The sequence below is a fragment of the Corythoichthys intestinalis genome, chromosome 17 (assembly GCF_030265065.1).
Source record: "Corythoichthys intestinalis isolate RoL2023-P3 chromosome 17, ASM3026506v1, whole genome shotgun sequence".
NCBI classification, from domain to species: domain Eukaryota; kingdom Metazoa; phylum Chordata; class Actinopteri; order Syngnathiformes; family Syngnathidae; genus Corythoichthys; species Corythoichthys intestinalis.
In genome coordinates, this window is record NC_080411.1 from 34,101,467 (window position 1) to 34,115,922 (window position 14,456).

At 38.6% G+C, this 14,456-nt stretch overlaps 1 protein-coding gene across 8 annotated transcripts in view; it reads left to right on the forward strand.

Annotated features, from left to right (window-relative positions):
- rgs3a (regulator of G protein signaling 3a) overlaps positions 1–14,456 on the forward strand; it is a 196,483-nt gene that overhangs the window by 111,904 nt on the left and 70,123 nt on the right. For all 8 annotated transcript variants that reach the window (XM_057819522.1, XM_057819524.1, XM_057819521.1 and 5 more), the window contains one exon: positions 13,341–14,294. In XM_057819522.1, coding sequence (XP_057675505.1) covers positions 13,341–14,294 — 954 coding nt within the window. The remainder of the gene's footprint in view (positions 1–13,340; positions 14,295–14,456) is intronic.

The following is a 14,456-nucleotide window of genomic DNA, read 5'->3' on the forward strand; positions in this document are numbered from 1 at the left end:
AGATAGTGCGGATGGTGGATGAAGCACCTCGACTAACATCCAAACAAGTTAAAGCTGTCCTGCAGTCCGAGGGTACAACAGTGTCAACCCAGACTATCCGTCGGCATCTGAATGAAAAGGGACTCTGTGGTAGGATACCCAGGAAGACCCCACTTCTGACCCAGAGACATAAATAATCCAGGCTGGAGTTTGCCAAAATTTACCTGAGAAAGCCCAAAACGTTTTGGAAGAATGTTCTCTGATCAGATGAGACAAAGTACAGCTTTTTGGGAAAAGGCAGCAACATAGAGTTTACAGGAAAAAGACGACACCTTCAAAGAAAAGAACACAGTCCCCCCAGTCAAACTTGGCGGAGGTTCCCTGATGTTTTGGGGTTTCTTTGCTGCCTCTGACACTGAACTGCTTGACCGTGTACATGGCATTATGAAGTCTGAAGACTACCAACAAATTTTGCAGCATAATGTAGGGCCCAGTGTGAGAAAGCTGGGTCTCCCTCAGAGGTCAATGGTCTTCCAGCAGGACAATGACCCAAAACACACTTAAAAAAGCACTAAAAAAATGGTTTGAGAGAAAGCACTCGAGACGTCTAAAGTGGTCAGCAATGAGTCCAGACCTGAATCCCATAGAACACCTGTGGAGAGATCTGAAAATGGCAGTTTGGAGAAGGCACCCTTCAAATCTCAGAGACCTGGAGCAGTTGGCCAAAGAAGAATGGTCTAACATTCTAGCAGAACATTGTAAGAATCTTATTGATGGATACCGGAAGCGGTTGTGCGCAGTTATTTCGTCTAAAGGTTGTGCTACCAAGTATTAGGCTGAGGGTGCCAATACTTTTGCCTGGCCCATTTTTGGAGTTTTGTGTAAAATGATAATAATTTAATTTTTGTTTTTCATTCTCATTTGTGTTTTTTTTTCATTGCAAGCAAAATAAATGAAGATATTACTACCAAAGCATTTGTAATTGCAACTATTTCCTGGAAGAAATTGAGCATTATCTGACAGAATTGCAAGGGTGACCATACTTTTGGCCAGCACTGTACGTATCTCTTTCCAATGCTAAATCTGAATAATAACATTGAACACATACAAAAAAAAAAAAAAAAAAAAAAAAAAAACAACAACAAAAAAAATACGGATTCTGATCCCCATTAATAGCAAAAAACAAGGGATCACTGTATTTGTATTACTAATATGAATAATCCAAAATTGATCAAACAATATACAAAATATAGAAAATAAGTTAAAAAAAAAAAAAAAAAAAAAAACTAAAAAAAATGGAAAAATTAAAAAAAAAAAAAAAAAGTATGTTTGTCATGGAAATATAATAATATAACTGAGGTATTATCACATTAATTAGTACATTAATAAAAGTGAATTTTCCCTCCTTTTTCATATGATTTTTAAATTTAAAGAAACAAAGTAAAATTTTCTTTTTAAGTTTTAAGTACAATTTTAATTAATTTGTATATTTATTTTTATTTCTTATTATTTTAAAAAATCTTTTCAGGATTTAAAAAAAAATTATCTTTGAATTATTATTTACAATTTTCTTACATAATTGACATTTTTTTATTTTGGGGATTTCATTTAAAAAGTAATAAATATTAAATATTCTACATTTACATACATTTTTTGTGTTCTATTTGTGTATTTTGTTCAAACCAGAGAATAACGGTAAATTTTGTCCAAGTTCTGGAATAGGAAAAAAAATTATTTGCATTTTATTTTTTAGCAAAAAACATGAACACGATATATATGATTTACTTTTGCAGGCAACACAAAATGATGCGACGGGCTGGACTGATCCCTCGGTCGCCAGTTTGACACCACTGCTTTAAACAACGTTATACTGCGTTTCGTTTCAAACTACAAACATTACTCCCTACCTGCTAAATCACAGCTGCTGTCTTGCGAATAAATGAACATTTTAGGGAATGAGTGTGGAGATTGGGTGTTGTATTATTTATGTGGTATGCTGGCAGGACGCAGCATCGAATCAAATTGATTTACATGAGCTGACCGCAGCGCTGTGCAAACATTAGACGCAGAACGGGGGCAGAACTTGTCATAAATTTAAAAGGTAATGGAAACTTATGAGGTCAAAATATCCACGTATAAAGGGAAAACAGCCAAAAGCAATACAGCACCACTGGAAATGTTAGGATATTGGTATGTAGATGCACATGTATAAATAATGTCACATCGTAACGTGTATGGATTAGGAGTGTTTATTGTCTCTATGTATCCTAGTGATTTACAATTTTAAACATTTATAGGGCAAGTGACTATTTTTGGAAATAAAAATGAACAAACTTAACCCCATAAAGACCTGGCATCCACAAGTGTGAACATTACAATTTGGCTCATGTAATCCACAATATTAACATTTGGTGTGGTCTACATGCAGAGGTGGGTTGTAATGTGTTACATTTACTCCTTGACATTTACTTGAGTAACCTTTTGAGAAAAAGGTACTTCTAAGAGTAGTTTTACCACACCATACATTTTACTTTTACTCGAGTAGATTTGTGAAGACGAAATGCTACTCTTACTCCACTACTTGGGGCTGCACTACAGTCGGCTTATATTTCCTCTTTTACATTACATTTTACTTCATTTTTGTCAGAGATGCCGACAGCGTCTCTACCAGTTTCACCAATTAGACGTCGCAACAATAATCACATGACTCCATTCTACCAATCAGACGTAAAAATACAGTCATATCGCTACACACAAGCTTGCAGTCAGAAGTCCTATGATTACGCCAGCCTGTTCAAACATGTGGCGCCTATAAAGCGCTGTAAAAATGTAACCATTTGACACAGTCAATCCAGGCAGTCCCTGGGTTACGAACGAGTTCCGTTCCTACACTGGCGACGTAACCCGAATTTCCGCGTTAAGTCGGAATTAATCCTTTAAGTACCCCTAAATACCCCGTAAATCTCAAAATAACTGTCCAAAAACATGTATTATACGTCATTGTGCAGTCCTCGCCAAGACGTTGGATCTAAGTCCTAGCTAGACAGCAAGCTAAAGTGTAATATTTCCCCTCTCTCTCACTCGGGTGCGCGACTTCTTCGTGGGAGCAAATGCGCTCTTCCTCATGTGTGCCTATGCACTCTTCTTCATGTGTGCAAATACGTTCTTCTTCGTGTGTATGCGCGCTCTTACTCATGTGCGGAAGTACTACATTCTCTACACTTCCTGCGCCAAAATAAAAGCATGCATCACAGAACAAAAGAACAGTCATATTAGTAAAAGAAAGTAAAAAAAAAAAAAAAAAAAAAAAAAAAGAAAGTGTGAGGTACAATAAGGTACTTTTTACACGACTAAAAAAAAATGGCTGAAGACAAAATGGCAGACAACTCTAGCGTTTAAAGTTGAAATCACGTAAGTTGGGTACGTCGTAACAAGGACTACCTGTGTTACTCGAAAGCATGGATTTCAACCATTCTCCCAGTTTTTATTTGGCACCGATAGACCATGTAAAACCAGAGATATGATTGTTTTAATTTCATGGCAGGATTTTTTTTTTTTTTTTTTTTAATCCAATAGAGAGGCACTCATGCTCTTGCACTTTGGATGTTTCTGTTTTTCTAGTCAGAATTTTATGATTTGTGAGTGTTTTGGTCCAGTATGATGATAATAGGGTATTGTACAGTTTAATAATAATAATAACAGATTATCTCGTGATGAGAAAAAAAATATACCATTGTTAATGTTGCGCATTACTTTTTTGAATGGCTACTTTTAACTTTACTTGAGAAATATTATTTTGAATTAACACTACTCTTGCTTGAGTAAAATGTTTGGCTACTCTACCCACCTGTGTCTGCATGACCCACAATGGGATGTTCACCATCTTAGTCGTTGTATTACTTATCTTTATCTTAGGTAATACTGTATGTATAGATGCAGTGTGGCTAATTTAGCTTAGTTAGCCTACATGACCCACAATGGGATGTTCACCATCTTAGTTGTTATATTACTTATCTTTACATTAGGTAATACTGTATGTATGGTTGCAGTGCAGCTAATTTAGCTTAGTTAGCTAAATATTAAGTAAAGTACATAAAACTACGTAAGTCTTACATTGGCTGGGATCCACGATGAAATATTTGAATAAATCCTTATATTGTTTAGAAATTGATGTAGATGTGAAGTAATTCTTGATTTGTGGAACGGATATAAAAATATAAAATATAGCCTCAGGAGATCCCCTCAATAGTGTTCATTTTAACAGAAGCGGCGAAGCGCTACATAAAGTACGCAGTAGCTAATTTACTTGTTGATCCCGACCTACTGTCACGGACCCTTATTTTGTGTCTTCCTTTTCGAGCTTACATGTTTTTTTGTGTGTTCAAGAAACCCTTTTACGCAATCTCTGTTATTGTTGTCTGCTTGCTTTCTGAAGTGAGCTGCGTTTTGTAATTCTGTGGTCAAGCCAGCCACACTTTCTTTTTAGTTGCTTTTCCCTTTCAGGTTTTACCGCACAAAGACTCAACACATGTGGGTTGTGATTGCCTTATATAGAAAATCATGACTCTCATGTCACGTGGAACCATAGTCCTGTTGTGTACTTGCTCGTCTCACTGGCAATGCTGGTTCGAATCCCGCTGGAGACCTTCGTTTAATTGCTTTTGTTGCTCATTTTTTGAAATATCGACAGTGCTGTCCTGCTCATCGCGTTTCTGTTTTTGTCACTGTTTTTTTTGTTTTGTTTTTTTGACTCTGTGGTAGCCCGGCAGCGCCACCCAGTGACGTCACCGACCAGAGTGAATTACGTCGTCAACAACAATGGCGACCTGCTAGTTAAACTTTTACAAATTTTACTAAAACGAAAACATTAAAAGGTTTTAAGGGTTTTAATATCAAATTATTATAACTCATACAAAATTTTATCTTTTAAGAATTACATGTGTAGTACCCTTTAAAAAACAGCTAGCTAACCAGTTGGGGCAAATTCCAGGGCTTGCAACTTTGAAAAATAATGGGGAACTGTGGAGGGCAAACTGGATCATGGTGAATACGTGGACAAGAACCAAGTCAGACGCCAGGCCACCACCATCATCGCAGACAACATAATTTTCCTGAGCGACAATGTTCGTGACAGAACCTGAAATCCTACACTTCAACACTTTTTTTTCTGTGAAAACCTGTAAAGTAAGCCACCAAAACTGTAAAGTGGATATATTTTCAACCCTTGAAATGTAATATAAAAATCTGTACCTGTATATGGTTAATCACATCGAAGAGTTGAAAGGGTAAAGAGATTAAAAACCGGCTTGTCTGAGGGAAACTCATTTGCGCCGCTTTAAACTCTTATGTGAGGATGTCCTTCTTCCCAATCAGAGCCAATCGTCTTGTGACCGCACCGTGTTATCACGGGTCGGCCCGACCGACACAATGAGCCCCCTTCACTAGGTTTCGAAGAGACAGAATTGATTTGCCCAACACAGAGCAAGACTTATTAGTTCATACATCCACTCCGTAGTCCGGTAAATAACAAGTGTCTTAACGAACACTGCTGGAGCTCTCGGCCATATTTCTCTCTGACAGTTTGTTGTCCCTGTTGCTTTATAAATGGTTGCACAAATATTGAGTCTAAATGGAGCAGCATTTTATATTGATATACAGTCCCTAACTTTTTAATAATTCTTTCGCATGAGTTGAGTTTATCACTAGTAGAAGTCCTATCCATTAGAAGTTCGAACTTGAAATAGATTGGATGTCTAGTGCCGTCAGTGGCAGCCAATGAGTTAAAATCTAAATGGCTCATTGATAGGATACTTTCAGGATAGGATTCATTCCATCCTCAAGCCACACGATGAATGAAAGAATTATAAACGGATCATGAACGAATTAATCATAAATTCCTCGGGAACCACACAGACTAGAAGTGCCCTTTATTGTTTTTTGTGGTCCTGAATACTTGACCTAAGGCGTGAATCTTCCCCAAATTAACTTTTAAAAAGGGAGGAATGGAGGAAGAGTGGTTAGCATGTTTGCTGACGGTTCTGAGATCAAGGGCTCAAGCACGGATTCTGTGTGGAGTTACTGCTTTATTTTTGGGGTACTATCTATAATTTCCTCTTATAAATTAGACTATTAGTAAACTTTCTCAATGCTCTGAAACCTTTTGCAGGTATTTTGAATTACAGATGTAGTAACTGTGTACAAAACTGAAGCTTTTCTCCGTATTCAATTATTATTATTATTTTTATTTGTAGTTATAATAAGCTGAAAAATCTTCAGAAACAAAAAGGTTACAAGGTTCTGCTTGAGATGAGCCACTACATGCAAATTGACATAAACAATTGTGTTGGTTTAGTCTTTTATAATAAATTGTCAAAATGAAACAACTTCTACTTGATATTCAAATTTTCTTGGAGTACTATAGAAATAGGTAATAAGTAAATGGGAGTGATATATCATTGGTTATTATGGGTTACATATTATTTATTGCTAGGGATGGGAATCGAAATCCGATTCCAATTCCGAACCGGTTCGGAATTGGAATTGGAGGCCTCGACATCACAATGAAAAAGCCTTAACGATCCGTTTAACGATTCCTAAAGACGCGTATTGCGTCATCATGTGACGTGTCTTGTTGTCCAGACGCATCAAGCTAGCATGGCGCCAAGAACCACTCGCTCCAAAGTTTGTCTACACTTCACCAGGAAAAAGGGTGAAAATGAAAGGTTACGAGGGTTTAGCATGAGCATTGCAGCCGTAAACATAACAATGACAGCACGTAGGTTCAAACGCTCGAAAGTGTGTCTTCACGTCATGAGGAAAAATTACAACAAAGCGACTTGCAGTCATTGCAAGGTGGAGATAACTGCATTGGGAGGGAATACGACTTTACTGTCCTCACCGAGACACTAAGGCTCAGTCCTGGCTATACAGCTAGCTAAACTCCCAAATGACGATGCAGAAGACGTTGGTATAATTTGCTGACTTTATTCAACCATCACTTGAAGACTGAAACTAAAAATAGAAATGAAACAAATCAATTACGTCACCAATGACAAACAGGTCCACATCAACGTAAATCAGTGATGATTAGCTGCTAATACAGTAATAACACAAACGGTTAGCATGCGTTCGCTAGCATTAGCACATCGTTCAAACCACTTCACAACTGGAATTAAGTGTCCGATCGCGAGTGGAAACACACAACAACAACCCAAAAGATGATACATACAGGCGTTGCCTCTGTAGATATTTTACAAACATTAACAAAGAAGGTAGGCTCGTAGCATTGTTTCCCTCTCTCACTAACTCGCTTGGGTGCTTTGTATCTTTGCGTGAGAGTGCGCTCTTCTTCAAGTGAGCGCGTTCGTCTTCGCTTGAGGAAGCGCAAGGGCGCCCCCACTTGAGCGTGAAAGCACCATAAAAACTAAAAGACATGCATTTCAATATAATGGTAAATAATACACTTTAACACATATTGCCAAAGGCAGAACAACGACCTATATGCCAATATATACCAATATTTTTTATTTCTATTAGAAAAATGTTTCAGTAAAATGTTACACATTGTCGTATATTTGCCACTTATTGCCACAGTTAACATTGAGGCCTTGGGCCTCTTTTGACCTCGTTGTGAGTTTGTAAGGTTGTGACTTCTGATTAAACAAACTTGATGCCAATCAAAACGTTTGTTCTTCTTTTTCCCCCAATTAGAATCGATAAGAGAATCGATAAAGAATGGAATCGTTAAGCAATATCGATAATGGAATCGGAATCGAAAAAATCGTATCAATTCCCATCCCTATTTGTGGCATTATATTACAAAAAAAATAAATACATGTGAAAGATAAAATGATTGAACTCAACAAAATGGCTGTCTCCAAAGCACTTATACAGTTCGAACATCTGCATTTCAGGGTAGTTCACGCTCATTAGTCCACCTCAGAGTGTCATGTTTAGGGTTAAAATGCCAAAGTTATGTTTTGCCTGAGAACGCGGATTTCACCCCAATCCAAAAATAGTGAGCTTCGGGTGGCCGCGAAAGAAGCAGACGTGCCTGGAGCTTCTGGTGCTCTTAAACCTTCAAATTCTTTCATTCTAAACGTTCATTCACAGTTTACTGTATCTGTACATTGCAGTAATAAATAACAAGGGCATATTTTGATATAAAAAAGACAAAGTTACGTTTCGCCGGCCGAGGGGATTTCACCCCGAGCCTCCGTGTGCTTCTGTCCGCATATAGCGATTCTCAGGCGGCCACGACAGCTACGCAACACGCTGGTAGGTTCATCAGCTTATTTTCATCCAAATATGCTTGAAAACAACCATAATGGGTCGCCCAACAGCCGAAGGGGTTCACGCTCGTCACGCTTCCTCAACGTGCCTCATTTCGGCCATTAAAACCCAAAATTAAGTTTCACCAGGATCAAGTCAATAGAGCTGGCGGCATTGGGAGCGCGTCACGGGGTCTTGAATTCCAAACTACGGGATGCTAGAAGGGCCATAATTTATCGCGGAAAGCGGGGTTGCGTTAATGCCGTTATTAACGAGTTTAACTGACAGCTTCATTAAAAATGAATATTACAACCGGTCCAAACGTCAGGCCGGCCCACCGGGAAGTGTCCCGGTCCTCCAGATTACCGACTCCGGGCCTGGTTGTCAATTTATATTTTCCCAAATTTTTTTGGTGTGTGTTTTTTTTTTTTAAATTTCATCGTTTTAGTTTTTCTCCAGTTTTCATGTTTTTTCGGGCTTAAATTAGTTTGTCACAATTAGACGTCCAATCCATTTGAAATGAGAAGGTTAGCAGCAAATGAATGAATCATTAATACCGCACAGACTATGTGTATTTTGTTTTTTCTTTTTATAGTTTTTATTCCTAAAAAGTGGTCTAATGTCCAGCTTGCGAGCCATTTGCAGCCCACAGTTTGTTTTTTTTCCTGCAGTGCTTCAGTTTTTTTGTCTTCCCCAATTTTCAGGGGGGTCTCTATCCATATATTTTCAGTTTTAGCATTTTCCACAGTTTTTGAAATTTTTACGAATTTTTTGTGTGTGATTTTTTTAGTTTGTCACATTGTTTTGTGTATAATAAAAGGGGTATAATCGAATGTGCTGGGGTATAATCATTTGTTCATTTGCTGCCACCCCTCCCAGTTAAAATGGATTGCTCATCTATGCACGTATTAATAAGCCAAACTTTTACCTGGTTGTTTGAATTCCCATTTGAAGAGCGACTACCAAGGACTTCAGTCTTACATAATACTATATGTCCCACTTAACCAGCCCAAGAAATCATATTCCTGTTCTTTTTGCTTTGCATTTTCAACCCATGCCACCCACGCTCTTTTTTTTCTTGTAGAATTTGAATGGCTTTAAAGTTATGCTGACTTTGGAGGAGTTGTAGCTACTTTCTGAACAATGACCAAAGTCCAAATTTCTCAAAAAATATTTGAACTTTGATAGGGTTTGTTTGATGGCCAGTGATGCACAGCATCTCAATGTTTTGATTTGCCATTTTAACCCTAGGGCACTCAAAGAACTCGTTGGCTGCCATTGACGCCACTAGACAGCCAATCCAGTTTGAATGGGGGGGGGGGCAATGAACGAATCTAAAAAACAAAAAAGGGGACACATTTAGAAATGGTATTTAGCAAGGCAATTTTTTTTTTTTAATCAACTTTTGCATGTTATTAGGGGCCATAACTAGAGTGTATTTTCTGTATTTCTGTTAATCATTTAAATTAGACTTTTCATTGACATTATAATAATTGTTAATTTGATTTGTTAATCACAAAAAAATTTCAAAAATAAATAAATAATGCTTTAAAACTAACGATACTAAAGATCAAAATGATCTGACGTCACATACCCACACACTGGGTCATATAAGCCATACTATTCCAAATGTTGATATTGTGACTACATGACCCAAAATGTGATGTCCGCGTTTGTGTTGTTGTTGTTTTTTTTTTTTCTTCTCCTAAATTACCAAAAATTTTCACTTAGGGTCGCAAAAAAGATTTGAAAAGCTCCTCAGTGTAAGTTATTTTCCACAGCTGTAGTTTAATCACCTTGCACATTATGAGCCAGTGAGCAATAACACTTTCCCGCTAAAAATGAAAAACGCCTTGTTTGCCATCTCATTTCCTGAAACGATAATCTCTCCAGGTACTTAACATCACCGAGTGCTGATGTTGCATCAGCAGTTTTTTCGCAGTACAATGTCGGGCATTAAATATTCATCTTTATTAGAAATTTATCATCTTAAAAGTCATGTACCACCATGTGGGTGCGGAGCATTTGTTGGCCCACACAAAGATGCAACCGCTGACAGCTTGTGGGCTGGGAAAGGTTAAAGGCGCGCTTGGTGAGTATGGGTGGAAGAATGGATAGTGCGTGTGCTTCAGGGTTTGGCTGAGGCTGACTTGATTTACAGCTACACTTAGCCATTCAAACACAAGAGAAAAGACCGACAGCGTCTGACTTTAACCATTTATTACTGTCATAACTCCGCAAGAACTTGTCTTTCATTGATGACTGTGCTTTTAAGATAAATTATGATGCTCTTAGTTGTTTGCTTTTTTTCAGATGCCCAGAATATTGCACATACATCATCCCAAAAATAATTTAATATGCACTTTCATAGATATTTATAAAATGAGCAGTACGTTATTTTTTAGAGTTTGACCGATATGGGATTTTCTAATACCGATATCAAAAAATATTTTGAGCCGATAACGATTGCTGATACAAACCAATATTTGAGGTGGCTATACTTTATTTTTCAAACCGCGCTCATGCGTGCGGTCGTACGGATGTACGGACGGACGGACAGCTTCAAATTTACAATGATGACCTGAGACTTATCGGATTAATTCAGTATAGTCATACCAAACCAAAAAAAAAATATATATATTAATGATTATACACACTCAGCAAGAACAGAACATCATCTTCAAATAATTAAACCCACCAGGACATCAAGACGAGAGCTAAACAAGTGAGAGTATAAGAGGATGCTAGCCATGCTAAAGCTAATGCTAACGCGGGTACTACACTAACGCTACGAGTTACATTTAAGTGGAAGGATCACTTGGTAAACACCTTAAAAGGCTAAAGCAACATTGCTTGTTCTCTCATGCAAGATAAAAAAAAAAAGTCTGACAATATTTACAAAACAGGGAAGCTTGAAGCATTCTGTAGCACCCTCAGTTGCCCACACAGATGCCTGGTCAAAATTGCTTTGTTGTTGTTGTTGTTAACTGGCCGATGGCCGACGTTGGAAAAAAGTCCATATATCGGTCGACCCCTAGTTATTTTTGGAGTTTGTATTTGGAGAGAAGTACTCGGCTGTAGAAAAATGTTTTAAAGTTGTTAAATTTAAGTTTTAAAGCTCATGACATGTTACTTATTTTGCTTTGATTAATCATGTTCTCTATAATAATGAATACAAAAGTAGTAATTAGCATACCTTTATTCTAACTGTGGTAACATATTAATGAAATAATCTATGTTAACTCTAGTGCTGCAACGATTAATTAAGTTGAGTCATTCGATTAGAAAAAAGCTTTGAATCAAATTTTGCCGCTTTGAGTATTCGTTTAATTAGAGTGGCATTGTAATGGTTTGTTTTGAAAGTGTTTGCAATTAATGTTATTGATTTGCTCTCTAGTGGCAACAGTAAATATGACATAACTCATCTAGCATGGCTGAATCCAGCTGCACCCTGTTAAGACCAACATAAGGGTATTAAGTTTTTCTTTGAGCTAATGTTTTTTATGCGTTCGTAATTTAGTGTATAGGTTTATTTAGCTGTTTTTTTGTGGGAATATGTGTTTGAATGATTTGTTAAGAGCATTGTAAAAAAAACTTTAGCATTTTATCTGCTGGTGCACGACAATTATTGGTCCGATAATTATCGGTCCGATAATAGGAATACAACGTCATCCCGATAAATCCAATAACATTATTAATAGGACCGAAAATATGAATTGTGCTGGTTTACAATTTACAGTGACTTTACACACTAGTATAGGAAAGCAGTTGACCATTTGCGAGGTATTGCTCCCACCCGCTGGTCAGAATAATTCGTTCTATTTTTTTCTGTTACAGTAGTTTTGTTCACATTACAAGCTCATTCACATACACATTGCGGTGTCTAGCGGTCGCATTGACAATTGTGAATGCTTTCTGTTATGTTTCCGCCTCGGAAATATGTAAGTATTTTATGTTTACTATAACATATGGATGTGCACCATATGTTTACTTCTGCGTTGAAGGGTCATAGTTACAGAACTTAATAAGTTGTGTTACAGAAGCCACCCAATGCTTTAGTAGCTCAAGCTAGTGTGCTATGCTATACATTATAATAGTTGTGTATATAAGTGTATTGTGCAGTTTGTTGTATATCGAGTATTGAATATGTGTATTTTTCTGTTGTACTTTTACATTATTAAGACGAGTGTCTTCCCATAAAAGCAAGAAAAGACCAAGCCTTGTGGTTTATGGAAGTGCATTCATTTTTAGCTGGCTGTCGGGCAGTGCAGAAGTGAAACACACTGTTTTGTTCATGTCATTATGAAAAATCTGGTGAGATCAATGGAACATCTATGTTGAATCCACCACTAATTTTTTTTTTTAAACCTCCAGGTGTTCAAAAACTCAGGTTATACATTTAAAAAAATATATATATTTATTATCGGTTATCGATATCGGTATCCGCTTTGAGGAGCAAGGAGTTATCGATATCGGTATCGGTTTCAAAAAATGGATATCGCGCACCCATCACATTTAAGCTAGCGGACTTTTGCCATGCAAGTTAGTCAATTGTTCTCTTGTTGTACTTAGATCGTCATTTATTTATATTTTATACCATTTGAGGCTAAGCTCAGGTATTTTCATATATTTTTTTAAATGAAAGTGCAAGTCAGCATAGTTTGAAGAAACACTTGGGAATTTTATTTTGTATTCGCATTTAATGCGCTTTTGAAAGTGCAACCTTGAAATGTTCCTTATCTGATTACGCAATTATTGGAATTAACTAGTTGATAGATTAATTGACTGCAAAATAATCAATAGCTGAAGCCCTAGTTAACTCATTGGCTGCCATTGACAGTGGTAGACGTCCAATCCATTTGAACTGTATTAGCATTTGTTGATTTGTTTGTGATTTATATCTGATGAATGATAATTAATTAACCCAAAGCCTCTGAAAGATTAAAGTAAAAGCAAACTATTGAGCTGGTTTTGTCCATTTTTTTTTTTTTTTTTTTTGTGTTTAGATGGGGCAATTTCCGGGAGCTTGCAGCAGAAACATTGCTAAAGACAAATTGTGATTTACATTATATCTCTTTTTGTCTATGCAGATGTTGGAGCCAAAGGTGGACGTACCCTCTTGTGAGTTGGGGGGAGTCACGGGCGATCGTGGGGGCGTCTGCCTCCACCTTCCGCCCCGTAATTCGGAGGGAGAAGAAAGCAGCCTTTATCCGTCCAGCCCCTCTGAACCCTTGACCCTAAGCAGCCCTCACCCCTCAGAGCCTTTGAGCCCACTCAATGAGGTCTACCTGCCCCTTGGTAGTCTGGGCGGGTCGGAGGAGCGCCACAAGGTGCCCCCCACGCCTCCGCCTTCCACCGAGGGTGAGGACTGGAAGAGCGTGGAGGGGCACGAGATGGAGATCTGGAGAGAAGTGGACCGTAGAGAAGAAGAGTATGAAGAAGAGGAGGCTGTGAGCAGGAAAAGTGAGTTGGAGGCAGACGTAGAACAAGAGGGAGAGGAAGTTCACCTCCACCTGCTGGTGTCAAACACCGACGAAGACAATGCCTCGGAGCAGCTGGACACCAACGCGCCTCCTTCCTCCTCTTCGTCCTCCTTCGTCATCCCCGAGCTACGCCTGGACCGCTCCTTCAGCGCCGACGCACTCTCCTCGCCCAACACCGACGAAGAAGAATACGACGAGGAGGAGGAGGAGGACGACGACGATGATGAGGATTCTGAGGAAGACGACAGCGACGATGCCTACCTGCAACGTGTTGACAGCAAACGGCGCTCTATGGTGGAGGGCGCCACCTGCGAGAAGCACGGCGGCGGAGGTCTCAGCGTGCAGAACTCGCTGCGAAGGCGCACCCACAGCGAGGGTAGCCTACTGCAGGACCCTCGCACGCCATGCTTTACCTCTGACAACGCCATCAACTGTTTGGAGGTGGGCGGAGCGCACCACAAGGGCGGCTGGACGCTGCCCTCGCCCAAGACGCTGAAGAAAGAGCTGACCAAGAACGGAGGATCCATGCATCAGCTGTACATGCTCTTCTCTGGGAGGAAGGTAAGCATGAACACACTCCTAGAGCATCGCTGCGAATGTACATCTAGTTTTTGGGGATTCACCAAAGGACTGCTGTCACAAAAGATATATTTCAAACACAAACTATATGAAAAGGTTTCCCCTGGATTATATAATCATGACCTCAGCTGCAACTACTGAACT